This window comes from Grampus griseus (assembly GCF_964374135.1).
Source record: "Grampus griseus genome assembly, chromosome: 14".
NCBI classification, from domain to species: Eukaryota; Metazoa; Chordata; class Mammalia; order Artiodactyla; family Delphinidae; genus Grampus; species Grampus griseus.
The window spans coordinates 75,197,453-75,225,348 of record NC_139008.1 but is presented as its reverse complement, the minus strand read 5'-3'; the positions used below and the strand labels follow the sequence as shown (position 1 = coordinate 75,225,348).

The following is a 27,896-nucleotide window of genomic DNA, read 5'->3' as shown; positions in this document are numbered from 1 at the left end:
TTGTGTGAGTTCGGCGAGTGGCTCTGCTGGATTCTGTAATACATCACTAGGGGACCATTTCTCTTGCTATTTTGGCCATGAATTGGCCACCCCCCTCTCTCATCTTTCTGCCATTCTTGTTCGTTCTCAGTAGGAGATGTGGCTTCTCTGCAAACACCAGGACTTACCATGCTGGAGAATCATGGTTTTAGGAGAGCCTCTTGTTGGCTATTAAGTACTTTATGCATTGGGGGGTAGACTTAAAAAAATGAATGATCATTTTTGGTGACTCATTTCCAATGGATCTATTCGACGAAGGCCTGTTGTTGAAAGACTCCCAGGGAAAACGGCCGTACTTTTCTTGGCTTTGTACGTTTAGACTTCCATTTGTTGGACTTTTAACCGTATGAGCAACATTTGTAATGGCGGCGCTGTGTTAAATGCATGCATTATACGATCCCATTTAATTCCAGCCACGATACAGTGATGTTAGTTATTATCATCCCCATTTTACAGATGAGAAAATTGAAGTTGAGGGGTTAAGAGACTTGCCCTGGGTCATGCAGCTGGTAGAGCTAAATTTGAACCCAGGTGTGCCTGGGTTGTAACCGTTGTACTATCCTGCTAGGGCTGCCTGTTAACTCTTAGACACCAGCTTTTCAATCCATGGCCTCTTAAAATACAAGAAAGAAAAATAAATCTTAATATCTGACGACCCGCAAGCTCAAGTAGAGTCACCCAGGATAGCTTTTTAATGAATGTGTGAAATGCTCTAATTTTCTTCTGTTGTTATTGATGTATTTGTTCAAATTCCTTTTGAGAATGCACATTTGTTTTGAAACCAAACCTGTCTTTCTTGCCTACATTTCAGTCAGAACTAAGACATGGTCCGTTTTACTATATGAAGCAGCCACTCACCACAGACCCTGTTGATGTTGTACCGCAGGATGGACGAAATGATTTCTACTGCTGGGTTTGTCACCGGGAAGGCCAAGTCCTTTGCTGTGAGCTCTGTCCCCGGGTTTATCACGCTAAGTGTCTGAGACTGACATCGGAACCAGAGGGGGACTGGTTTTGTCCTGAATGTGAGGTTAGTTCCTGCTGAATGAATGCATTGTCTGCCTCGTTTCCTCTCCTTTCTTTTCTTCCTTTTATTTCAAAATTTTCAAATAATCCAAACACAAAGAAAAGAGAAGTTTCTTGCCTTCCATCTGCTCTATCCTGGTCACCCCCTTTTTTGGACCAACATAGGCAACGGCCTTAGCACTGCAGCTCTTGGAAAGACAATTGCACTGATTTTTTTTTTTTTGGCCTCACTGCGTGGCTTGTGGGATCTTAGTTCCCCTAGCAGGGATCGAACCCGCGCCCCTGGCAATGTGAGTGTGGAGTCTTAACCACTGGACTGCCAGGAAGGTCCCCTGCACTGAATATTGATTTTGATTCTTCATGGGTCTTTGGATCACTTTGAGATCTGCAACCTTCTCTGATTCTCCTGTAATGAACATTCCAGAAGTTATAAACTTCTGACAAGTTTGTATGTTTTGAAGAGATCCCACGCTATTTTCTTCCTCTTGGATGTCGTCTCCTGCTGCATCATTGAATCATCGGCAGTAGCTAAGCTGGGAAGACCAGTGTTGGTTGTATGTCCCGCGTGGTTGCCATCTGATGCTTTTATTCACGCGACAACTGTTCCTCCCATGCCTGTTAGGTACTAGGGGTTCAACAGTGAACAAAAAGAGGCCTGAATCCCATTCTTTTCAGGAGAAAAGGACAAAAACCACAATAAAGTTGTATACCGTGTGTTAGAAGAAGAATGTTCTAGAGAAAATGAATTGAAAGTGAGGAATAGGGAGTGAGGGGGGTGCAGAGTGTCTCCATTTTAAATGATGAAGTCCAGGAAGTCCTTTTAAGATTTAGGAAAGACTTGAAGAAGGGAAGGAGTGAGCCATGGGGCAATGGGGGGACGGCCTTCCAGGCTGAGGGGGCTGCAGGTACAGAACCCAAGGGAGAAGCACACGGGCATAGTGAAGGGAACGTGCGTATTTCATTTGCAGCAAAGCCTAAACGCTCTTCATGAAAACAGTTATCATGATTTCCACTTTTCTGAGGTGTTTTCTAGTCTCAGCAACTTCCAACTATGATGCTTTTTCAAAATGCTGAAAATAAGAATGTCATCTAGAAAACAAAAACAAATTAAAAACAAAAACAGAGCTTCCCTGGTGGCGCAATGGTTAAGGATCCGCCTGCCAATGCAGGGGACGCACATTCGAGCCCTGGTGCGGGAAGATCCCTCATGCCGTGGAGCAGCTAAGCCCGTGCGCCACAACTACTGAGCCTGCGCTCTAGAGCCCGCGAGCCTGAGCCTGCGTGCCACAACTACTGAGCCCGCACACCTAGAGTCTGTGCTCCTCAACAAGAAAAGCAACTGCAGTGAGAAGCCCGCGCACCACAACGAAGAGTAGCCCCCACTAACCGCAACTAGAGGAAGCCCCTGCGCGGCAACGAAGACCCAATGCAGTCATAAATAAATAAATAGATTTATTAAAAAACCCAAATAATGTCATCTACAAAATCCTTTAATATGGAATGTCACCTGGATTCAAAGGTATATTGGCATTAGGTCTCAAACGCGAGGACGCTTTCTGTGTAGGAATTGGAAAGCTCTCCCAGCTGTTGATAGTGGGGAAAAAAGCAAGCTTTAGGACAGTGTCAGTAGTACTGCTTTTGGGTAGTGGATGGAGCAAAAATCTGTGGAAAGAAAGTAGAGGCCAGGTCAGTATGATGATGACATTTTAATGGTGTTCTGCCTCTAAAATTGCAAAAGATGGTCACTGGTTTTCTTTGGGTTCCTATAGACGGAGACATTGCTCAGCAGTGCCCTCCTGTTCAGAGCCTGAACTCATCCTGCATTTAATGTGGGAACTGGAACCTTCATTTATTTTCTTTTGTCTTGACCTTCCCTTCCCAATTGTTTAATAATTTCGCAGAGAAGATAGTGGCTCAGATAGGATGCTTTTGCTGTAAATAATAGATCTTGTTGAAAGGCAGCTGAAACCAGAGAGATTTATTATTGTGTGTAGAAAGAACCCAGAGGCAGGGCCAGGCCAGCGTTTGTTCAGAGCCAGACTCTTTGCGTTTCATTGTTGAGGCAGTGTGTCCCTCATGGCCGTAAGGTGGCTGCTGGGGGTTTTATCACGCGTGACTAGATAACAGTCCCCCTGAGTGGAGTGTCTCTTCTCAATCCTTTTGTTATCAAGCAGAAGACTTTGCCCATCAGCCTCCAGCTGACACGCCCTTGAGCTCATTGGTCAGGATTGGACCACCAGTCCCCACGCAGAAAAGGCTCAAAAATGTTTGTTTGGTACTTTCAGTCTGTATCGTGGGAACCGGCCATTGCCAACCAGGAGGACGTGGCCAGGGCTGTGGGAGAAGAGATGAATGACAGTTGAGCGGGCGACCCAAGTATTGAGTATGGATAGTTACCTGGAAATGAACTGGAATTCAGACAGACAGGTGTTCTATGTCTAAAATTGAGAGTCCTGAATTTCTTCTAGTGGTGAACTGGTGAGGTGGTCAACTGGGAAGACTTGCTATTACGGCTCTGGTAGCTAAGGAATGAGATCCGTGCGTCGCGGACTGATGTCAGCTTATGAGCGCCTCTTGTGTTGCCCTTTTTCTCAGCAACCAACCAGACACGCCTGGAAGTTCCTTTTGGAGGATCCGGAGATCTGAAGAAGGGAAATGAAATCCAGATTAATTGGAGAAAACTTTTCTCAGCTCTGCCTACACAGATGGTTCAAGAGTGTTTCCTGATAGTATCTGAATTTACCGTTTTTGTTGTTCCTGCTACCTGAGGATTCCGAAGCTCTTAGATCAAGTACAGATTTACATAGCAGAGTCTGGTATCAGACATGTCTTTGATGGGAATTTCTCTTACAAAGTGACACTTATTTCCTACAGAGATAGACAGCTAGACTGCTCTGTGGGTAATTTGCCAGAAGGTCCTGAGTGGGTTCACATCAGTGGTGACGGAGAATGAAGTCATTTTTATTATTACTTCACTACCATCCCTTGGATTCTTTCTGCAGGAAAGATTGTCACTTTCCAACCGTGATGTCATTGAATTAATTCCTTGTCAGTTTCCTGAAGGATAGCCCAGCACCTTAAGAGGATCAAGGAAAGTGGCTGATTCGTTGTGTGAAGAGATTACCCTGAAACAATCAGTGGCCTTTCATGTCCTATTCTTGAAACCCGAGGTTATAGCAATGACGATTTTTCAGGTCCTTGCCTACCCCACCCTTTTTTTCAGATTATATTGTCTACATGAGCTAAAAGCGGTTCTTAGTTAATCGACGGATCGGTGTGCTTCTTAATTTTTATCCACTGATCCAGCACCCGTGTCAAGTAGATTGGAGTGCTCGTCAAGCGAAACAACTGGTCTCATGTAGATGGGAATTATTTTTTGCGTGTGAACTTACTGGAAAATTAGGAGGAAAGGGAAATGAGTACATGGGATCGTAATTTTTTTTTTTCTAACTGGATATTTGTGTGATTTTGATTTGTAGAAGATTACAGTAGCAGAATGCATCGAGACTCAGAGTAAAGCCATGACCATGCTCACCATTGAACAGTTATCCTACCTGCTCAAGTTTGCCATTCAGAAAATGAAACAGCCAGGGGTAAGATGACACTTCCTCTTGTTATAAGTGTGAATGAGAATAGTGACCTTTGTTCTGTTAACATTTTTGTTCCTTGTAGTTGCCTGAGCTTTTCAGACACCTGTGCTTATTATTACTCTTTGGGTCTTGTGTGCCCAGATTCAGCGACCTGTAAATTAAATTTGACAACGGCATTAAGTTAATTCTCAAAAGTGAGCCCTTTGTGAGACCAAGGAGTTTAATCAGGAAATGACATATATTAGAAAGCTGGTGGGGATTTAAAATTCTGAGTGGTTGAGAAGTGAAACCTCAGACCGCATCGGGTAGGGGGGAGTCAGTAGAATTCCATTTCAGTGAGAGCTGAGTACAACCCAGTTTCTTTGTAATCAAGGCCTAATGGTGGAACCTTCAGGTAAAAGTCCACCAGTGAGATTCCTGTAAAGGGTGAGAATTTTGAAAGGGGATTTGATGTACAGCCTTTGCCCTTTAAGGAAAATCTGTCTGCGAAAGCAGGCCTGCCACGTTCAGCTGGCAAGCGGTGTACTTCTCCGTGGTTTCCCTCCCAGAAGTCCCAGTCATATCATAGCTGTGATGGTGGTTTTGTAGTTTTTTGTGACAGGTTTCAGAAAGATGGCAGTAAAATACCTTGTTTTTAAAGATGATATGTTATGGGCTTCCCTGGTGGCGCAGTGGTTGAGAGTCCGCCTGCTGATGCGGGGGACACGGGTTCGTGTCCTGGTCCGGGAAGATCCCACATGCCGCGGAGCGGCTGGGCCCATGAGCCATGGCCGCTGAGCCTGTGCGTCTGGAGCCTGTGCTCCGCAACGGAAGAGGCCACAAACAGTGAGAGGCCCGCATACCGCCAAAAAACAAAACAAAATGTTATGACAAGATAATCAACATATTATGACATTTTTCCTATGGAAACTTGGGTTCTTGGGTAGGGTTCTTTTCTGATTTACACAAAGGCACCATATGGGCTAGTGGTGACCCTTTGTGAAACTCTTCAGAGTTTGCTTTCTAAGTCAAATAAATGTATGAAATGTAGATTCTGAGTGCTTTTAGTAACCATTGTGGTTTAATTTCTTTAAAAAAAGTAGAAGCTTTAGTTTTGAGATTATATTCTGAAATTTGATATCATGATGAAAAAATTCAGAGCCTGCCAGTTGGGGGTTGCTAAATTGAGAACCTGTCTCTTTCACAAAATCTCTGTCAATGGAAGCAAAAGTATATAGCCTAAGTTTTGCAAAAAAACAAACTTTGACAAGGAGAATTGATTCATGTAGATTTGTCAACACTGTGGAATTAATTATAAACCAAAAAGAAAAATCAAAGAAGGTGTGAATTTCTTATGTAAATTGTTTGTTACAAAATCAGAACAGAAAGTTGCTGATTTTTGTGGAAGCATCCTTTTAACTTAAAATGGCCAAACTGATTCTGGATGAGAGAGAGCTTGGATGACTGCAAATGGTAATCCGTTCAGATGCCTTGCTTGAGCATAATTTGGTGTTTAATGAAATCTTTTAGATTTTTTTTAATTGATAAGCAAATAGTACCCATCAACAAACCAGGCCTTGCATTTTGAACTGATTCTTATTACTCCATAAGAAAGTGGATCAAGATACAAAACCTTTACACAGTCCCTGCTTTGTTTTGTTTCTGGTTTTTTTTTTTTTTTTTTTTTGCTGTGACACGTGGCCTGTGGGATCTTAGTTCCCTGACCAGGGATCGAACGCGTGCCCACTGCATTGGAAGCGCAGAGTCTTAACCACTGGACCGCCAGGGAAGTCCCCACACAGTCCCTGCTTTGAAAGTAATTTGGCCCCTCAAAGGAGGAGCAAAACCTCACTAAAATTTCCACCCATGTGTAAGATATCTGTTGGCACTTCAGGGGAACTTTATTTGGTGTGTCATCTCTAGGTGTAGCCAGATTTCACCCCCAGTCAGTTTTGATAATGGGCATTTTCAGTGTATAGATAAGCCTCCTTCAGAATTCAGGTCTCAAGTAATGATAGCGTGTTCTTGTCTGTCTTAATTGAAGAGGCCTGGACCTCTTACTTGAGTCTGTACTGAAAACAAAACAAATGACAAAACTGGAACGCAGCTGGGCCCATGATTATGGATAACCGGGCAGAATTTGAAGGTGAACCAGTTTGGAGCTTCTCAAGGGCCTATTTTGTAGAAAGTTTTAGAACTGTATTTTCTGGAACATTGTCTCCGGTTTAAAGTACATTGCTGGTATTAATGCTTGGTCTTCCATAGCAGTGATGGGTTTGTGTCTGTGTATGTGCATCTTTTCTTTTATAGACAGATGCATTCCAGAAGCCCGTTCCGTTGGAACAGCATCCCGACTATGCGGAATACATCTTCCATCCCATGGACCTTTGTACATTGGAAAAGGTTGGCTTCCATCGAAAAGCCAATTGTCAAGATGATTCAAGAGCCTCCCTCATTTCCCGTGCGCCCCATCTCGAGTTAGATGGTTCTGTGCCATTTTTATTTGGATGGAAGAACTCTCATCCCCCTAACTTCTGTAACATTTTCCCAAGGATTGCCATGGGTGTTGAAATCCACTGCTTAGCTCCCAATAGTATTATACTTCTGCTGGTGATTCTAGCTTTTTATATGAGAAAGTCACAGCTTCTAAGAATTAGTGATTTGGTTGATTTGAGCCTTACCCTTCTCTTTCTTTTGGAGGTGCTAATAAGAGCAGCAGGAAGGAAGAAGAGAAAATTAAGTGTCTGGGAGACCTTCATGTTAGCCGTGAATAAGTGGCTTCTTAGATCTTGACTTATTTCACTGATAAGAGTATTTCTTTAATGCCTGAAAGTGTTTTTAAAGGTTCAAACTAAAATTCCATGCTGAAAAATTACACATGTAACATTTTAGGTTGCGTATGTCATCCTGGTGCTGATTTTCAAATTGCCGGCACCAAAATATGGTTAAAGAAAAGCGTGGATGAGGAGAAAACATGACTTTATATTGTATGCATTGGTGATCCCCCAAACAGTAAATCCAGCCTGCTTTGGAAGATTGTACACACCCTTACGGTATTTAACAAAAGAAGGAATTCCAAAAAGACAAGGTTCGAATCCTGGCTTCCTAAATTATTAGCTTTGGAACTTTGATTAGTTCCTTTAACATTACCATACCTCAGTTTCCCTGTCTGTAAAATGGGGATAGTGACTGCTTCCTTGAGTTTTCAGTTATGAGGCTTATGTGAGGCTGTACAATTAATAATAAATGTGTAAATATGTAAAATACCCTGGTTTGGAGGAAGAAGCTGCTTGATAAATGGCAGTGCTCTAAGATGAGAAAATTCAAGTTAGTGTGGTGAATTCAGTGAATGCATTTTTATAGAGTTATAGATCTCAACTATAATAGCATCTTGGGAAATGAGTAGAAGCATTAATTAATTTGGCAGATGACTGGGAAGAAAATTATGTGGGGACGCAGGTGTTACTGGTTGTGGCTTATAGAGACTCACTGGTGATTATTTTCTGTGGCTTTTCTTCCCAGAACGCTAAAAAGAAAATGTATGGCTGCACAGAAGCCTTCCTGGCTGATGCAAAATGGATTTTGCACAACTGCATCATTTATAATGGGGGTGAGTGGATTAGATGACTCTTAAGAGTGAGAGTATGCTGTGTGTGTTGCCCGTTCTGCCCTTCATAAAAAATCAGGCTCTTTTTTCATGCATCAGGGCCAATAGCTGAGAATACTGGTGTATAGATTGCTGACGTGTGTGAACAGGGGGCAGTGACTACATGCATTTTAAGGTATGAGCTGATGTCCACAGTGGCTTGTGACTATATGATGCTTTTACCTGTCCTTTAAAAAAAAACCTTAGTTTAATGGAGGAATAATTACATAAAATAAAAAGCACAGATTTTACAGGTACATTCCATGAATTTGACAAATGTGTAACCACCTCTGTAACTACAACCGCAAATAAGATCCTAGAACATTTCTGTCACCCCATTATATTCCCAGTTGCCCCTCTCCAGTAAATCCACCCTCCTGAAAAGGAACTGTTCTGTTTTCTGTAACTAGAGATTCGTTTTACATATTCTAGAATTTCATACCAGTGGAGCCAGAGTGCCCGCTTTTATGCCTGGCTACGATGACACAGTGTAATATTTTGGGGATTCATTCATGTTGTGTCTCTCAGTGGTTTGTTTCTTTTTATCGCTGAGTGGTATCAATATATATATAGTTTTTATAAATTATTTATTTATTTTTGGCTGCGCTATGTCTGTTGTTGTGCACGGGCTTTCTCTAGTTGTGGCGAGCGGGGGCTACTCTTCGTTGCAGTGTGCGGGCTTCTCATTGCGGCGGCTTCTCTGGTTGTGGAGCATGGACTCTAGGCGCGTGGCCTTCAGTAGTTGTGGCATGCGGGCTCAGTAGTTGTGGCTCGCGGTCTCTAGAGCGCAGGCTCAGTAGTTGTGGCGCACGGGCTTAGTTGCTCCGTGGCATGTGGGATCTTCCCGGACCAGGGCTCAAACCCGTGTCTCCTGCATTGGCAGGTGGATTCTTAACCACTGCGCCACCGGGGAAGTCCAGTAACAATATTGTATCAACATACAATTTATTCATCCATTCCCTTTGTCGATGTTGTGGATATTTGGATTGTTTTCAGTTTTTGGCTGTTGTGAATAAAGCCACTGGGAACATTCTTATACAAGTCTTTGTATGGACACATGCTTTCATTTCTCTTGGATAAATACCCAAGACTGGTATTGCTAGATCATTGAGTAGGTTTATATTTAAATTTATAAGAAATTTTACCAAACTGTTTTGCAAATTGGTTGTATTATTTTACATTCCTTCTAGCAGAGTATATGAGGATCTTTGTTGCTCCACGTCATTGTCAACATTTGGTATTATCTGTTTTTAATTTTGCCTATTCTTGAAGGCATGAAATATTATGTCATGGTGGTTTTGCCTGTCTCTAATGACTAATGGTACTGAGTATCTTTTCATGTGCTTATTAGTCATTTGTATATCATTTGTTGGTGAAACATCTATTCAGATCTTTTGCTCATTTCAAAAATTGGGTTGTTTGTTTTTTATTATTGAGTTTTAGGAGTTCTTTATATTCTGGTTAAAGTTTTGTCAGTTGCATTTTTGTGGGTTAAGCCTTCTGGACAGAATGGAGGAGAGCTCCCATTAAAATCTCCTCGATGGGCACCTTTCCCATTGTCCTACCCTCTCCCACAATCCTCTCTGTCTACCTTCTGGCCAGGTAGATCTTTCAGGGTCCTGCCTTGTTCTCTTCTTCCTGTCCCCTGCTGGAACACTCTTCCCCTCTTTGCTTTGATGAGTTTTCCTTATCCTTCAGTCTCAGCCTCTCAGTCCTCTGAGGAGCCTTCCTTCATGACCTAGACCATACTATGTACTCTTGTTAAGGGCTCTCACAGTACCTGTACTTCCCCGTGGCAGTATTTTATCACACTTTCTGGATGGTGCTTTTTTTCATTTGAGTTGCTCACCAGGATGTAAGCCCTTTAAGGGCAGATGCCAAACTTGTTTCCTGTATACCCTTGGGCCTAGCGTAGACTGTTGTTAGCTGATGTTTGAGCAAAGACATATGAATGGATGGCTATCTGCTTAAAGTACGTGTTTTGCATTATTAACTCAGTAGCAGGGTTGGGTGCAGGGAGGAGAGAAAGAGAGGTACCCTAGACGTTGAGAATTTGTGTAAAGGTTATAAATTCAAATATATGGAAAGGGCAGTAAGATTGTATAAACAAGTGAATGAGCTCAGGTAGCAGAAAAATAACATAAGCCAGGGTGACCACTGGCCATGGAGAGAGTGAGTGACTGCGGAGAACAGGGAACTCCTGCCTGGTCTGGAGGGGTATCTCCCCTGGACACTCCAGTGGTTTATTGGATACAGAGTTCTTAGCTCTTCTGAGTTTTCAAGACAGGCCAGAAATCTAGGTATTTGTGTGTGTGCGTATGAAATCTTTTTGCCACCAAATTCACAATTTCTAAAAATTGTCATAAGGTTCTAAGAAAACACGGCTTTTTGGCCATCTTGTTCTCTGGTTTCGTGTAAAGGTTCAGGGTTAAGAGTTAGACCTGGGGCCATATCCTCAACTCGTTAGCTAAATGGTCTCATATAAGTGATGACTCCTGAGCCTTGGTTTACTCTTTGGTGAAATGAGAACATTCATGCCTGCTTCCTAATAAGGCTTTTTGAAGAGTTAACAAGAAAATGTATTTCAGAGCACCAGGAACAGTAGAGTTACTCAATTAAATGTCTTCTTTCTCCTGTACTATTCTTCGGTTGGCGTCTGGGACAATGGGCAGAAGAAGGCTCCTTTTCACTAATTGGAGCCTTGAGAATATAAAAGCATCTTTCAAATATTAATTCATGAGCTGTCGGAAACCAACACAAATTGTTATGTTTCAGAGAAGATGACATCTAAGCACCAAAGATTGGTTCATGGGAAAAGTCACCTAATCTGAACTGATGTTAGAAGCCAGAAATGTATGGTTTTTAACCTTTAAAAGGTTAATCCTGGAAGAAAGCAAGTTAAAATGTTGTAAGTGGAGGTATAATCCCAAGGCTGGGTATTTCTGTGTTTCCATTTGAATTAATCTTGTTTTCTTATTCCCCCAGGAAATCACAAATTGACGCAAATAGCGAAAGTAGTCATCAAAATCTGTGAGCATGAGGTATGTGTTTCCTGCTGTCCCCTTTTAAGTGTACCTAGAATGAAGGCGTGGGGTGATTGAAGTTTCCATTTGCGGAATCTCCCAGTGGGTAGCTCTGGTAATTTTGGAATTTGTTGAGGTACAGATAGCGCCCCTCTCTTCAAGGAAAGTAAAAGCAACAGATATGCCATAATATGTTATAAATCAACACCCTCATCTTAGCTCTAAGAGAGATGGGAGTTTTCAGCCTTGAGTCGTGGTCCAGCACTGCACATTCTGAGTTTTCGGGGTCAAATAGAGTTTATGATTGCTTTGCCCCACAGTCTGTGGCATCCCCTCAGGTCCCTTTCAGTCTTCTTGCAGAAGGTATTTGGGTTTTGACATTATTTGCAGGAAAGGTCTTGAGTTTCTCTGAGAGTGGCCCAGGTGTCCTGGAAAAATACCCCCTAGTTTTGATGGTGTGGATGAAATGAAGCTCCTGGGCTGGGTGCCCTGAGACTCTAGTGGTTGCAGGACAGGCTGATGGCAGAAGTGGTACAGGGGAGACTTTCTTCGTTAGATCCCTGTTGTGAGCACAGAAAACTGAGATGTAATGGCCTTCAGCCTGTCTGCACTCTCATCTATCCATCCGTTCATTTGTAAAGAAAACGTTTGGATATCTTAGGATATGTCCATATCTATATATTTGTATAGAGAGAGTTTTATAATGTACATTTTTCACTCTGAGTGTTTTCCTAGGTAATTAAACAGGGAGGAAGAATAGAATTTATCATGGCTGTTCTGATGATTTATTTCCTTAGTGTAATTGTTAGAAATGCAGCTACTAGGTCTGAGGCTGTCAGCATGGCTTTGGGTAGATATCTCTCGATTGTTTTCTGGAAATGCTACAGAGCTACTTACACAATGAACTGGAATGAACAGATGTGGTGGTTTTTCTGTGTCGTTGGCAACGTTGGAAGTTCCAGTTTGAAAACTGTTTGTATATATGTTTTTGCCCCAGTGTGATCAGTAAAAAACAGTGGCATCTCACTGTGATTGTGATTTTGATTTCTTTGATGCAAGTGGTGATGGACTGGTTTTTGATATGCTTGTTGGCGACTTGGAGTTGTCTCGGGGTGAGTTGTTCAGTTGTTTCCCCCTTGAGGATTCGTTTCCCTTGATGTAGGTGCTGAAGCCTAGACTTTTCATTGGTGGGTGGTCATAATGTAGCATTTATTGAACCCAGATGCTCTTTGTCTGGCAATTCTGAACCTACCTGTTGGCAACACAGTGCTGCTTCGTGGGCTCCAATGCCAGGGCTGTCCTGGACTTGATGTTGCCGCTTTGTTCTACCCAGTACCTTTGGAATAGCCCAGAAGGAGAGTGGGTGGAAGGAAGAAACATGGTCCACCATTCACTCATTCATTTACTCATTTATTCATTGCCCTCAATCGGTCAGTCCATTATAATTAGTAATTACTTTAAAGTTATTAATTAATAATCATTAGTTGAGCACCTGCTATGTGTCTGGCACCTTGTCACTTGAACTGCTTTACATTTATCTCATCTAATTTTTATAATAATTCTGTTTGGTAGGTACTGCTTTCACCCCCATTCTATGAGGTGAGGAAATGGATGTTCAGACAGTATAAGCAACTTTTCCTAAAGTTCTAGAGCTAGGATGTAGTGGAGTCTGAATTTAGATCCAAGAAGGGAGCTTCCAGGGCCTTTAGTTCTAAGTCATGACGGTTCTCTGGGGGGAATGCACTTTCTCAAGAGAGAGGACGGTCAGTTACAGAATTTTCAGTTATCCGTGGAAATAAAATAGAGTAACGTGGTATTAATTAATTGCTGTGCATGGTGTGATTAGAGATATATAGAATTGAGCATGGCAAGCAGAGGCCAGAGTCGAGGGAAGGGATTGGGGAGCTGAGACAGGTAGACTGAGGCCAGACCACGCATGGCCTTGAAGGAACTGACCAGGTGTTTATTTATTTATCTAAATTTATTTATTTATTTATTTTTGACTGCATTGGGTCTTCGTTGCTGCGCATGGGCTTTCTCTAGTTGCGGCGAGCGGGGACTACTCTTCCTTGCGGCGCGTGGGCTTCTCATTGCTGTGGCTTCCCTTGTTGCGGAGCACGGGCTCTAGGCGCGTGGGCTTCAGTAGTTGTGGCACTCAGGCTCAGTAGTTGTGGCTTGTGGGCTCTAGAGCGCAGGCTCAGCAGTTGTGGTACACGGGCTTAGTTGCTCCATGGCATGTGGGATCCTCCTGGACCAGGGCTGGAACCCACCTCCCCTGCATTGGCAGGTGGATTCGCAACCACTGCGCCACCAGGGAAGCCCTGACCAGGTGTTTAGATTTCATTGTTAGTTTCTCAACCTTGGCACTACTGACATTTGAGGCCAGAGACATCTTTGTTGCAGGAGCTGTCCTTGTACCATCATAGACTCCAGTCTCAACTGTCCACCCCCAGTTGTGATGACCGATGACCGACAATATCTCCAGTTATGCCAAGTGTCCCTGGAAGGGTTAAACTGTCCCAGTAGAGAACCACTGGTCTAAGGAGAGGGACCAGATGGGACCTGTGTTTGTAGAAGGTGGCTCTGGCTGCTCTGTCTGTGTGGGGAATGGACCAAGCTTAGGAAGCTGGGAGACATGGTCCAGCGAGAGATGATGGCTGCTGGGGCTAGGTAGGCGAGTCGGGGCTGGTGAGAAATAGTTGGACTGATGTCCAGGGTGTTCCCCACTGTGGGACTTAGGTTAGCTAATCTTACCTGCCAATATCATCATGCATTTCTTGAGGGCCTGCAGATACAAGACCCCTGGGAATGACACATTCTAACACATTTTTGCTTTACAGATGAATGAAATCGAAGTTTGTCCAGAGTGTTATCTAGCTGCTTGCCAAAAACGAGATAACTGGTTTTGTGAGCCTTGTGTAAGTTGGATTTCCTTTCCTTTCTTTGTTTTCTGAACTCTATGCCTTGGGTGACCCAGGACAACTTTCTGCAGGTGGCTTATTGGATGAAACTTTGGATAAAGTTTTAAAATAATTTTCTTACTGAAAATTAAGTTACGGCAGAATGGGAGTAATCCAGGTGGGATAAACCTCTTTGGCTGCAAGGTCATGTGCCAGAGGTAGTGTCACGATTTACTGGGTTTATTAGCCCTCGAAAACAGCAGGATGCAGAGTGAAAAGAAGCTCATCAGAGAGGAGAGACATGCCAAAGTCACGCAGACGATGAGCCGGTCGTGTTAAATGAGTATGTTACTTACAAATCACGTTGGGTCTATTTTAAGAGGTTTGGAAATCCCTCCCAGGGTTAACTCCATGGTCTCTCCAAACCGTGGTTCTTGAGGCTGGGATTGGGGTGGGGAGAGAAAGTCACCCCAGTTGTCCCCATGGATCTGTATTTTCCAAACTGCTGTTCTGCAGAGAAGTGTGTCGTTGGGGTGAGCTGGGAGGATGGGGGTGCGGGGGGAGGGTATTGGGCCGCAAGATTGGGCAAGTAGAGTTGAGAATCCAAACATGGTTTGTCTTTTCCTGCATTTCGAGATGGACATCTGAATCGTTAAGGCCCTGAGTAGCTCTCGGTAAAGAATAAAGTTAGTTAATGCCGTCCCTTATTATATGCTGGATGTAAGGTGCCTTTAACCCTCCAGCTTAACAGAGGGTGTAGGTATAACTGTCCCTGTGTTGCCCAGAAAGGTACAGTCTCTTGTTCGCTCCCACCCGGGCAAGAGCGGCACAGCCAGAGTTGAAGCCTCGTTTTGGTCAGTGCTCGCTGCTTTTTGGTTTCCCCATTGAACCCCATTCCCAGCCTTGCCCGGGGAATGCCGCACATGTGGTGACTGCCACCTGGGGAGACCCTGCTGGAAGTTGTTTGCTTTCATTCTGCGGCCTGTATCAACTCTGCCTTAGCTTCCCCTCACCCACCGAGCTCTATGTGTGCATCTTGCTGTCGAATACATACAAACTCTGGCTTTTGTTTTTCTTTTCCTAGAGCAATCCACATCCTTTGGTTTGGGCAAAACTGAAGGGGTTTCCATTCTGGCCTGCGAAAGCTCTGAGGGATAAAGATGGGCAGGTTGATGCCCGTTTCTTTGGACAACACGACAGGTGGGAGTTAAACACAGGCTTCAAACGCGTAGCTGTGACTGAACCTTTGATCCTGTCAGTGAATACAAGAAGGGGCGGTGGGTACGGCTATTATTTTATTGTCTTGATACAGCCAGTGATGTTGCACTTTAAAAACCCTGTCCTGGGCTGTGTTAATGAGCCTGATCGCACAGGCTTCAGTGTTCTCAGGTGTGTTGGAAAAGAATCTTGCTTTCGTGGTTTTGTGGACGCAGCCGGCATCGGCATAGGTTCCACGGTTATTTTAAGTGCTGCTGTTCTTTTCTGGGTTTTTCCACAGTAAATGAAATCACCGCACAAATTGCTTTTCAAAATAATGCTTTCAGGGATCAGAAGCATTTCCCCAGATTGCCGGTAAAATGAATCTCCCATCGTTGTGCTGGGTAGTCCCTTTTCTGTGGAGCTAAAATGGGAAATTACAAGGGCTTGCTGTTTTGACAGGTGTGAGCCCTCCCTGCCAGCCTTCCTGCCCTCCCTTCTCCCTCTCTCAGCGACGTGAATTATTCCAGCTAATAGCACTTCTCTGTGGAGTGCAGCCCCCTGCGTGCTTCAGAACAACAGGTAGACAGAGATGAGCGGCGGGTAATTTCTTGGTTCTCTTTTAGCAAGAGTTACATTGTGAGTAAATGAGGCAAAAACCCTCCCGAAACCCTACCAAGCAGTCTGAGAAAGCATGCGTGCGCGCGCGTGTGTGTAGGGGAGAATATTTAACAGACATAGTTTGAAAATTATACCCACTCACAGAATGTACAGAAAATACACTTCCTCATTTTAAACAACACCAGAATTTGAAATATTGCTCTTTGTTAAATTTTGCTTGTCATCTTGCCAAAAAAAAAAAAAGAATATCAAAGTAATCTGAAATCATTTACCAGGAATCCCGGCAATCCATTGATAGGAGACAAAATGGAAATCAGCTGAGATGGTTCTAGGTTTGATAGGAAGTATTATACTTTGATTTTGACTATTTTTGGGGAAGTTTTTCTAAAATTCCTTTATTCATTCATTCAAAGAAACATATCTTTGGTGCCTGCCGTGTGCCACGCTGAGTACTAGATGCTGGGATACAGGAGCGAGCAGGCAGACACTGCCCGTCGGAAGGGGGGAAGGCAGATGACATACAAGTGGGGAATAGACAGTATGATCTCAGGTCAGGAGGTAGTGGTGGGACCTGGTGAAGATCTGGGTAGAGGGACCAGAGAGAGCAGGGACTCAGGTGGGGAAAGGGCAGGCCAAGGCTGAGTTAATTGCTCAGGGAAATCCATGAACACAGTGTGGTTTGAACAGGATAAGGGAGGAGAGGGTGGGTGAGAGGTGGGATCAGAGGGCTGGGCTGGGCCTGGGTCACCAGGGTGGCTTTGGTCAGAAGTCTGGCTTTTATTGGAAGAGCAAGAGACATAGCAGGTTGTACATCTTCCTGCCTCTTCATTAGAGCATGGCAAGTGTTAATGAACCATCCTGATGATTGGGATTATTCTATAGTGTAACTCAGTGTGGATAATACTTAGGATATCCATGGCGGGCGGCAAGCATTGCTGTCCCCCAAGCACCAGATATTCCCAGAGCCTTAAGAGTCGTGGATTCTCCAGCTGTGCCCACTCTGCATGAACCTCTTAATCCTGCCTGCCTGACAGCCATTGAAGGTGGCTTAGGGGCCATGAGCTTCACCGGCCCTGTTTCCAGAGGCTGTTTCCCTTGAACTTGCAGGTGTAGGTTGGTTCTGGGTGGGAGCTGTCCTGGAAGCCGGTCCCCCTACATTTGTGAAATAGACAGCTGCCCAAGTCTGATGCCCCACGAGATTTCCTTAACCCTCCCTCCGTGGTGTCTCCTGTCCCCTTGGAGGGGACCTGTCGAACTGTTGGGCTCATTTTGGGTGCAGGGTGCACATTGGGGGAGTCGTTAAGGATATCCCGGTGGTGGAGGGACTGTAGGTAGGAGTTGTAGGGAGGTTTCAGTTGGCCTTGGGCAGGGAGTCCCTGACAGCTGTAGTGGAAGCCACTTCTAAAAGGATGGACGTCCCTTCCTTCCCAGGATGTTTTTAAAGCAGAATGGGGCAGGCTTGTCAACAGCCTGCTCTGGGTCTGACCCAGAAACAGGACACGGACTCAGGGGAGGCTGCAAGGGTTGTGATGTGCTGTCCCTTCTCGGGGAGCTCGCTTCGAGGTTGCAGAGCCAAAACATAAGCCTGGACCAGGGGTGAGCAAAATAAGGCGGGGCAGCAGAATAAGAAATAGCACAGACCACTGCATGTTCATTGTCATGTTTTTTTTTGGCCGCTCTGTGTGGCTTATGGGATCTTAGTTCCCCAGCCGGGGATTGAACCTGGACCCTTGGCAGTGAAAGCCGGGAGTCCTAACCCGTGGATCGCCAGCGAATTCCCCCATTGTCAAGTTAATAAATGTTAGAGAGAGAGAGCCCCTGGAGGCTTTTGTTCTGAAGAGTCTCATCATGGGCTTTTTGTCCTTTAAAAGATTTTGCCTTTTTTTTTTTTCAGTTTTATTTCACAGACACTATTATATACAAATGTAGAAAATATTTTATCAAATGCCTGCAGAGCTTAAAAAAATAGCTTTTTTTTGGGGGGGCTTCCCTGGTGGCGCAGTGGTTGAGAGTCCGCCTGCCGATGCAGGGGACACGGGTTCGTGCCCCAGTCCGGGATGATCCCACATGCTGCGGAGCGGCTGGGCCCGTGAGCCATGGCCGCTGAGCCTGCGCATCCGGAGCCTGTGCTCCGCACGGGAGAGGCCACAACAGTGAGAGGCCCGCGTACCGCAAAAAAAAAAAAAAAAAAAGCTTTTTTTTTTTTAACTGTGTTAAAATGCTGAGTTTATTTCACATGTATATTTTTGTCTCCTCACCATCTCCATTTGTCTGACCACTACTACTACTATGTTCTATCATAACATTCCATACATACTTAAAACCAAGCAAAGGGTGGAGTTCCATCTTTAAAAACTAAACAGGCATTTTGGACAACACATTCTTGGCAATGGAACCTGGACAACATTTATTGGACACGGTAGGGAAAGTTCTCACTCTGTGTTGTAAAAAGGACAGCCAGATATCAACTGTTACAGAAATGAACTAAGACAGAAGAGTTTAACAAACGGTTTAAACTATTTTCTTAAAGAGACTTCCTCCACTACCAGAGATCTTGAATAGCCTCCTGGTCAGTCATCGGAAACGGTTATTCACATAATTGACGAATTTGGCTTCCGCTTTGGGAAGGGAACCACCTTTTTCTATACTTGCTTGCATTTTTGCTTTAATGTCTTCTACAGAGCTAGGTCCTTTTCGGTGTCTTAGGAGGTTTTTTTTCCCTGTTTTTTGAAGGATTCTTGACCTTCTGATTTTGGGGTTGATAGTTTTGAGGCTTTTTCATTCTGGTTTGATTTTTGTGCATTTTTGGCTGGAGTTATCCATACAGGTTTCTTTACTGGAGCTTTTTCTTCAGCTTCCTCATCATCAAAGTCGTCACCATCATCATTTTCATCATCATCATCATCATCTTCATCAGCAGCAAGTTTTACTTTTTTCTGTGGAACCTTGCTACCACTTCCAGGGGCAGTTTTAAAAGAGAAAAGAAAGTGCTTTATGTCTGAGTGCAGGAGAATGAGATTTGGGGGATAATTCTCTTTTCAGAGGTGTAGTCTAGGATGCAGACTGTTTTCTTACTCGCTACCAACCCAGAGCCAAAGGGGATTTATTACTGTTTTAATGGATTAAAATGACTAAGCTATTGAGCCTTTGAATGTCGTAGCTGAGTTTCGTGTTCACGTGTGGTCCTTGTGACAGAACGTGCCTGTTGAGTGGATCGTTAACTAACCACTCAAACCAAGTCATTTAAAAAAAAGGAATACGTATTTAAGAATCTTGGAAAATCCACTAGGCTAATTTGGTTTGCATTAAGGAAAGAAAAACAATTCTGGAAACAACCTAAATGACCATCGAGAGAGATCAATGGATAGAGAAAGTGTGGTCTGTACATACAGTGGAATAATGTTCAGCCTTGAGAAGTATGTGGCGTCATGGCTGAACCTGGAGGACGTCAGGCTAAGTGGGGTAATACGCCCGTCCCAGAAACACAGATACCACGTGACTCCATTTGTACGAGCTATCTAAAATAGTCAGATTCATACAATCAAAGAGTGGAACGGTGGTTGCCAGGGGCTGGGGGCAGGGAGAAATGGGGGGTACTAATTAACAGGTGTAAAGTTTCAGTTAAACAAAATGAATAAGCTCTAGAGAGCTGCTGTACCAACATATACCTATAATCAGCTGTGGAAAAAAAGTGTTGCCTGCCCTCTCAGTAAACAAAGGATGTTGCAGCCATCAAGCCAGTAAAAGGCCCTGGATGGTGAGCCCTGAGGGAACTCAGGCTGAAGACAAACAGGTAGCCCGCTGCCCCGCCCTCAGCCACTGTAGCCACCCTAAGCGGTGCACCCTGAGGACACTCGGGATGGGAAGGCACAGGCTCTTGTCCTTGACAGCTAAAGTGCATATCAAAGGAATGATGTCAGTGAGCCCTGATGCTTACATCTTCCCACACATGGAAAAAAATGCTAAATTCTTTAACTTGAGATGCTTGGTTTTCTTTAATTAATGATAATATTTGAAGTTCCCACTACCTGGTCTTCGTTGCAAAATCTCCTGTATATACTGGCTCCTCCCTGACCTCTTGGGAGCAGTCCCTCAGCGTGATCTGAGAGGCTGCGTCCAGGCTTAAGTCCTTTTTTTAAAAAAAAAAAAAAAAAATTAATTATTATCTTTGGCTGCGTTGGGTCTTTGTTGCTGCATGCAGGCTTTCTCTAGTTGCGGTGAGCAGGGGCTGCTCTTCGTTGCGGTGTGTGGGCTTCTCATTGCAGTGGCTTCTCTGTTGCGGAACACGGGCTCTAGGTGCGCAGGCTTCAGTAGTTATGGCTCCCGGTCTCTAGAGCACAGACTCAATAGTTGCGGCGCTTAACCACTGCGCCACCAGGGAAGTCCAAGTCCTCAGTTTTGTCCGCCAAATAAATAATTCTCAACTTTTAGGTTGTGCTTTGTTTTTCAGTTGATACGGCAGTTATGTGTGATTCACTTAAACGTTTCTTCAGAGGGTAGAACTCATGTTAAGTGTTCTTGCACAATAAATTGTAAAAAACTTAAGAATCTTGGAAATGACCACAGTTGACTTAAACTCCCTTTCTCTTTTGCACTCCCAGGGCCTGGGTTCCAATAAATAATTGCTACCTCATGTCTAAAGAGATTCCTTTTTCTGTGAAAAAGACCAAAAGCATCTTCAACAGTGCAATGCAAGAGATGGAGGTTTACGTGGAGAACATCCGCCGGAAGTTTGGGGTCTTTAATTACTCTCCATTCAGGACGCCCTACACGCCCAACAGCCAGTACCAAATGCTGCTCGACCCCTCCAACCCCAGCGCTGGTGCTGCCAAGATAGACAAGCAGGAGAAGGTCAAGCTCAACTTTGACATGACGGCGTCGCCCAAGATCCTGATGAGCAAGCCGATGCTGAGCGGGGGCACAGGCCGCAGGATCTCCTTGTCGGACATGCCACGCTCCCCCATGAGCACCAACTCCTCCGTGCACACAGGCTCCGACGTGGAGCAGGACGCCGAGAAGAAGGCCACGTCCAGCCACTTCAGCGCGAGTGAGGAGTCCATAGACTTCCTGGACAAGAGCACAGGTCAGCCCCAGGTGGGAGAGGGTACAGGGGCCCCCTGGGACACAGGGGCGCTCCCATCGGGGCCACACCTGTCTGGCCCTACCTGGTGAGCATCACAGAGTCAAAGAGAGCTGCGTGGCGTTTCATCCCAGTGGAGCAAGTTTTAATTTTTAACTGAGTAACCCATTGGGATTCTTGCTGTTAGGGACCCAAAAAATGAGAAAAGTGTTCCCCAAAGGCCAGCTGGAGGTCGTTCCTAGAAGTGGGCAGAGGTGGCCAGAAATCCTTCAGAGTTCTGTTCAAATGCCTCTGAGATGAATCACAACTTCCTACAACAGTTTTTTTCTTTCTCAAGAATTTTATTTTAATTGAAACATTTTTCTATCAAAACCAGATATTCACATTACTTAAGGCTCGAATATTAGAGGAACATGTACGGGAAACAAGCATATTCTCTCCCCAGAGCAGTCCCACTTCTTAAAGGTCCACCCGTTTCACGGTTGTGTTGCACTTTGGAACCTTGCTGCTGTAGCAGTGGTGACGAATGAGGATGCTGGTCTCAGATGAGATCCCAGCTCTGCTACTCACTAGCCCTGTGGCTTTAGGCAAGGTACCTAATCCCTCCGTGGCTTGGTTTCCTTACCGGTAACACGACCATAATGATAGGACCTACCTCAGGTTCTTGTGAGGATAAATGAACCGCCATACATAAAGGGTTTAGGACAGTGCCTGAAACAGTAAGTGCTACAAAAATGTTGGCTACTCTATTATTTCTTCTGGTAGTTGCTCATCCCATGCCTGTGTGGATTCAGAGAGGTGTTACAAATGAGGGATGCTGGCTGAGTGTAACGAAAGCAAGGGTGACTTAAATTGAATTCTTTCTATCCAGACAGTTTGGTTGCATATTAAAACCTTTAAGAACTCTGTTTCCACAAGGAAACGGGTGTACTCTCATTTTTCTTGAAACACGGCCTTTACTCGTTGTTCTTTCTTGTTGTATCTTAGAGAAGCATGGGTAGAAGGTAGCTCCACACTGAACATGGTAACGAAGGCAGCTGGCCCTGAGGCTCTGGGTTGGGGAGACTTTTGATGAACCCTGGGACACATGCCCTATTCTCAAGGGTTTCAGCCCATGGAATGTCCACAGGAATGTGGACTTAACTGTTTTCACATCTTAACATTCTTCCAGAGAAATGGGAAATCTGCATTTTAATATAAAATTTCCAGTTATGAAATGTCAGCTCAAAAGGTCTTAAGATATTTTCCAGAATGAATAAAGTTGGACCAGTATTAGACCTCTGGCCAGAGCATTACCCTTGGATAGCCTTTCAGACACCACCCTCCCCCTTGTTTCCTTCACGTAAGAACTCTTTAAGGAGCAGGTGTCTGGAATTCCCTGGTGGTCCAGTGGTTAGGACTCCATGCTCTCACTGCTGAGGGCCTGGGTTTGATCCCTGGTCGGGGAGCTAAGATCCCACTAGCCGCATGGTGCGGCCAAAAAAAAAGAAAAGAAAAGAAAAGGAGCAGGCATCAGTTAAGAGACCGCCAATGTCCCCGGAAGATAAAATGATGGGGACTTAGTGTTAAACTCAAAGAATTCCACTCATTTCGGTTTGTGTTGTTGCTTCTTTCTGGTTTGCTTATTTCAAGTACTGCTTGTCGCTGCTCTCCAGATGACTATAGGTGGAGTAGAGAGTTAATTACCAACAGCTTTTGATTCTTCAGAATAAAGGCTGCAGTCTTTCTCCAGGTCTGATCCAGGCATGTGGTCGAGGGACTCACAGTTGAGTTATAGAGCTTCGTTCTGATGACATAACTTCTGTTCACCAGCCTCAGAAAAAACTTCCGTTTTGCCCCCTGGTTTCTGAGCAGAGTCCTTAAAAGCTTACTTTTATTCCATGACATGATTCCATTTAAGCCAAGTTAACATGGTATATAACCACACAAACTCCTCAGCCTTTTAGTTCTCATAGAGATCATGCTTTTGAGAAAATGTTTTAACTCGGCAGCAATCCCATGAATTACTGTTGCCTGAACTTTGACTGCTGTGATATGTTGCCATAATCTTAAGTACCACCTATTTTATTACATTCTTAAATATTAAATCTGCAATTTATAAATTGCAGACGCAGTTTATAAATGCTAAGCTAAATAAAGTATATAAGTTCATGTGTTTAAATTTTTTGCTGTGCTTTTTCCTGATATACGTGAAATTAGCACATAACTTGTAAAATAAAACATGTTGGTCTCTGAACCACTCTTGATGTGCCAGCACCATATTTCAGGAAACACAGTTTTAGAGGAATAAGAAGAACACGTGTAATGGGTTTAATTAAGCTTCTCTCTTTCCTCAAGAGGTTCAGAGGTTGAAATGACGTCAGAATTCCTGACAAAACTCCTTATTATATGAGTGACTTTTGAGGTGGTAAGTTAGCAGATACCCTATTTCAGTAGAATTTAAAGCCGTTTCCCAAAATATAACTGCTTACTAGTATGTGCCTGGGTTATTTTGCTGATTGTGAGTTAGGCAGCCAGTGAAGAGTGTAGGAAGAGAAGGTATTTATTAAAAATTGTTTTAGTCTTAGAGATTGCCCTCTTTCCTGTAAGGAGCTAGACAGTAAATACTTTAGGCTTTGTAGAGCTCTTGTTACAACAGTGCAACTATTCAATACCTTGGTTGTGTTACTAAAACAGCCATAGGTAGTATGTGGCTGAGACACTGAAATTTGAACTCCATATAATTTGTATGTTTCATGAACTACTAATCCGCCCCCCCCCCCAAACCATTTAAAAATGGTAAATACTCTTCTTAACTTACACGCCATACAAGAATGGGTGGTATGCCAGATTTGGCCCATGGATGGGTTTGCCAGTTTCTGTTATAGACTAAGAGAAACTCCGAGTCAGTCTCCCCATTTTACAGAAGGCAAGTTGGAGTCCCTGCGGAGAGTGCGGGGGTGCTGAAGTTCCCACAGCCAGATCCTGAATCTGGATGGGCGTTCTTTGCACTGCACACCACTGCCCTCTGCTGTTGGCAGCGATAATAGCACTTTGTGGAAGGAGAAGTGGGTTATTTATTGAAATGCCCCAACAATCAGAGAGAGTATAATTGAGACAAGACCGCGCTTTATCCAAAAGTGTGTTTAAAAAAAAAAAAAAAAAGATTGTCATAGTATTGAAAAAGCTTATTAGTTTCAGCAGGGAAAAATTTGTAGCCAGCCACATAAGACTACACATTGAAATAAGTTATTAGATAAAATTTTTATGAGAGTTTAGAAACCCTCCTTTTGTTTGGGGGATTGAGGAGCTCAGAATCATGTGTCTGTAATCCTTAGGGCTGGATTTAGCTCTCTGAGGAGCCCTTTGCTCAGCCAGACTCCTTTTACTCCTGGAATCTTGTTGTGTTAAGGGTCAGAGTGGTTTATATTCTCCATGATTTGTCTGATTCCTCCTTTATCTAGACCTCCTGGCCAGATTGATGCCTTTGCCAGTATTTGCTTGCGGGATCCTGATTTAAGTCATTAATATGTATTAGGGTAAGAGTCCTGGGGCCTGGCTTTCACCACTCTCAATAGTGGTCCTTTGGTCTTGCAGCCCCATGTGGGTTCCTTCAGGGAGAAGGGAAGACGGTTTCAGATACTCTTTTTGTCCTGTGAAATCAATACATGTTTGTCTTAAAACAAGTGCTAGTTACAAAAACTAAAGTCAGGGATAATGCCACCTCCCACAGTCAGCCCTTAGAAATTGTTTCCTGGACTCTTTTTTTTTTTTTTTTTTTCCGCTGCACTGAGTGGCTTGCAGGATCTTAGTTGCCCAACCAGGGATTGAACCTGCACCCTTGTCAGTGAAAGCACGGATCGCCAGGGAATTCCCATCCTGGACTACTTTGTGTTGGTTTATACATCATATTATCAAGTTGAAAATTCAAATACTTCCAGGGATCAGGCAGATATGGAAATGAGTGAGTTTTGGAAGTGATAAGGACTGGGGTGAACTAAAGCAGAAATCCACTCGTCTTCGTGACTGTTGACGCACTCATGGGCGCTTGTGTGTGTAACACTTTCCGAAGCAGTACTTACTCTTCCCATACGTGTGTGCTGAGCTAGAGAGGTATGCTTTTTTAAAGGGCACTGGGGACCAGATCCCTCTGCTGGTTCTAGCCAAATGGGGATGTGGCTCAGTGTTGCCAGATTTCTGGCTGTTCAAGAGAATTCTCAAATATTTTTAAAATGCAAACTACCCCAACTTTTACACATTGGCTCAAATTAAAAAAAAAACTATAGGGACTTCCCTGGCGGTCCAGTGGGTTAAGACTCCGCGCTCCCAATGCACGGGGCACAGGTTCGATCCCTGGTTGAGGAACTAAGATCCGGCATTCTGTGTGGCTGAAAAAAAAAAACACAACAAAACAAACAAAACCTATAGAGCGCGTCAAATGCATCTGTGAACTACCGGCTTCATGGATCACCTGTTTGGTGTAGACTGTTGAGGGTTTTCTTTTTTAACTTAACCTTGTGTTCTGAATACTTTTCCATGAACTAAATAACCATTCAGGACAGCATTTCTGTCCTGTCCTAGACCATCCAGGGATTCTATGCTGTGGAGCTCATTTGTTCATGCCACCAAGAGTGGTGCAAGATGCCGCCAGCCCTTTGAATGTGTAGGTTGCTGCCAGGGCTTTTTAAGTAGAGGAACTTGAGTGTGCGTCATTAAATCCTCCACTGCCACCTGCCCCAGGGGGCTGGGGTGTGTGGGAGGGAAGGGGCCTTTCTTTCTAATTTAATCCTGCCACTCCTGGTTCATGTGGTCAGAAGGGCACTTGGCACAGTCTGGGGGTTTTGTAAACGTAGATGATAAATGATGTGTTTTAGCCCTTGCTTGTGGATTGCACATCAGAGTGTAAAATCTGATTGAATTATTTGTGACTTCAAAGGCAATTAGATCTTCCCTTGGGCAAGATGTATGACTTTATGAAAAAGGATTGGCATCTGTTTCAAGGCCTAATTGAAACGTGCATTTCCAATTGTCTTTTTGCTTTCAGAAATGTCTGTAGGGTGATTTAAAACAGGGTTTCTCAACCTCAGCACTACTGACATTTTGGGCCGGATGATTCTCTGTGGTGTCCTGTGCCCTGTAGGGTGTTTAGCAGTGTCCCTGGCCTCTACCCACTAGATGCCAGTAGCACACCCCTGCCCACAATTATCACAGCCAAAAACATCTCCAGACATGGTCACGTGTCCCCTGGGGGGCATGGTCACCACTCCAGTTCTCACTGAGAGCCATAGATTTATGGACCGTGCTTTTGAATTTCAGCCCTGATAAAACTCTGCTCAACCTTCAACTTTGAAGCTCTCCAATATTGACATTTCATTTTACATCATTTTCCCCTGAATATAAGATATGCCTTTCAAATGTTAATATTATAGAATAAATAGTCCATGATTTCACGCTGAGAGGTGACAACTATTAAGAATTGGGTGGCTAAAATTTTTTAATGTATATAATCACAGTGATGATGACAGTAATAATTTGTGTGTGTGTGTGTGATGGAATGGGATTGTACTAAACGTTTTGCTTCTTTCAACTTAGCAGTGTTTCTTTGACGTCTTTCTACTTGAGTGCACATATTCTCATCATCAGTAGTAGGTAGATTTTATGAAGTCATGTGAATGCAGATGTTTTAAACAGATACATTGATTTGTTTTCTTAATGTCTGTAATGTATATATGTGTGTCTAGAGCGATTTCAAACAGGGTTTCTCAACTCATCACTACTGACATGTATATGTTAATTATATATTTATATCTCTCTCTATATGGTCCTTGCTCACTTTCTAACCCCCAGTGCTGTGGACATTTTGGCCAGCTTAATATTTTCCATGTTTCTCTAGATGGTCATGAATAAAAGTCTTCAAGAACATATCAGTGATTGAACTTCGCCGGAGTCACACAATTACAGAATTCCTCTCCCTTCATTACATTTTTTATATTAACAAATACATTTTTGCACCTGTTTTAAAGTTTTTTTCCCCCAACAAAACCACAGTAAAAGCAAAAGCATTTTTAAAAGCGCAAAGTGGCTCATAATCTAAATGCCTCTAGTTGACCCTTTTTTTCTTTTTAAACGATGAAAGGACTACACGCACATGGTTAGAATTAAAACAACAAAATGAAACCCAGCAATATTAGAGCGGTATAGAAAGGTATAAAGGAAAAGCTAAAGTTTTTAATTTTTTTATCCCCACTTCTGGGCTCCAGTTTTTCTCCAAAGTTTCCATGATTATGGGATGTGCTGCTAGAAAAAAAAAAATTTACGTTCATTTAAAGATGTGGGCATGCTTTTCAGAAACATTTACACATACGGGGACATTTCTATGCACACTTGATTTTACCTTTTTCTCTTTTTCCCACACATATTCTTGTCAGGATGTAGAGATCTGAGTCTTTCTTTTTAAGGGTTGTGTGGTATGTATACCATTATTTATTTAGCCAGTCTCTAATGAACAGGCGTTTATAAGCCATCTTCCATTCCTTTGCTATTATAAATACTGTTGCAGTGAACCTTCTCGTGCATATCCAGTATCAGGGGCACTTTTATATCTATGGGGTGAATTCATAGCAATGGAACTTCGGGTCCATGTGTTACGTATACTTTAATTTTTTTTTATATTTAGAAAAATTAAAAAATTTTTTTTGCCACACCACGCAGCTCGTGGGGTTGTTAGTTCCCCGACCAGGGATTGTACCCATGCCCTCGGCAATGAAAGCATGGAGTCTTAACCACTGGACTGCCAGGGAATTCCCTGTACACTTT

General features: G+C 43.6%; 1 protein-coding gene across 1 annotated transcript in view; it reads left to right on the top strand.

The window, feature by feature from the left end:
• Window positions 1-27,896, top strand: part of ZMYND8 (zinc finger MYND-type containing 8) — a 123,218-nt gene that overhangs the window by 45,958 nt on the left and 49,364 nt on the right. Inside the window, exons 4-11 of the mRNA XM_082670746.1 lie at window positions 926-1,069; window positions 4,545-4,658; window positions 6,945-7,037; window positions 8,157-8,244; window positions 11,266-11,321; window positions 14,144-14,221; window positions 15,288-15,403; window positions 20,623-21,104. Of these exons, the coding sequence (XP_082526872.1) occupies window positions 926-1,069; window positions 4,545-4,658; window positions 6,945-7,037; window positions 8,157-8,244; window positions 11,266-11,321; window positions 14,144-14,221; window positions 15,288-15,403; window positions 20,623-21,104 (1,171 nt within the window). The remainder of the gene's footprint in view (window positions 1-925; window positions 1,070-4,544; window positions 4,659-6,944; window positions 7,038-8,156; window positions 8,245-11,265; window positions 11,322-14,143; window positions 14,222-15,287; window positions 15,404-20,622; window positions 21,105-27,896) is intronic.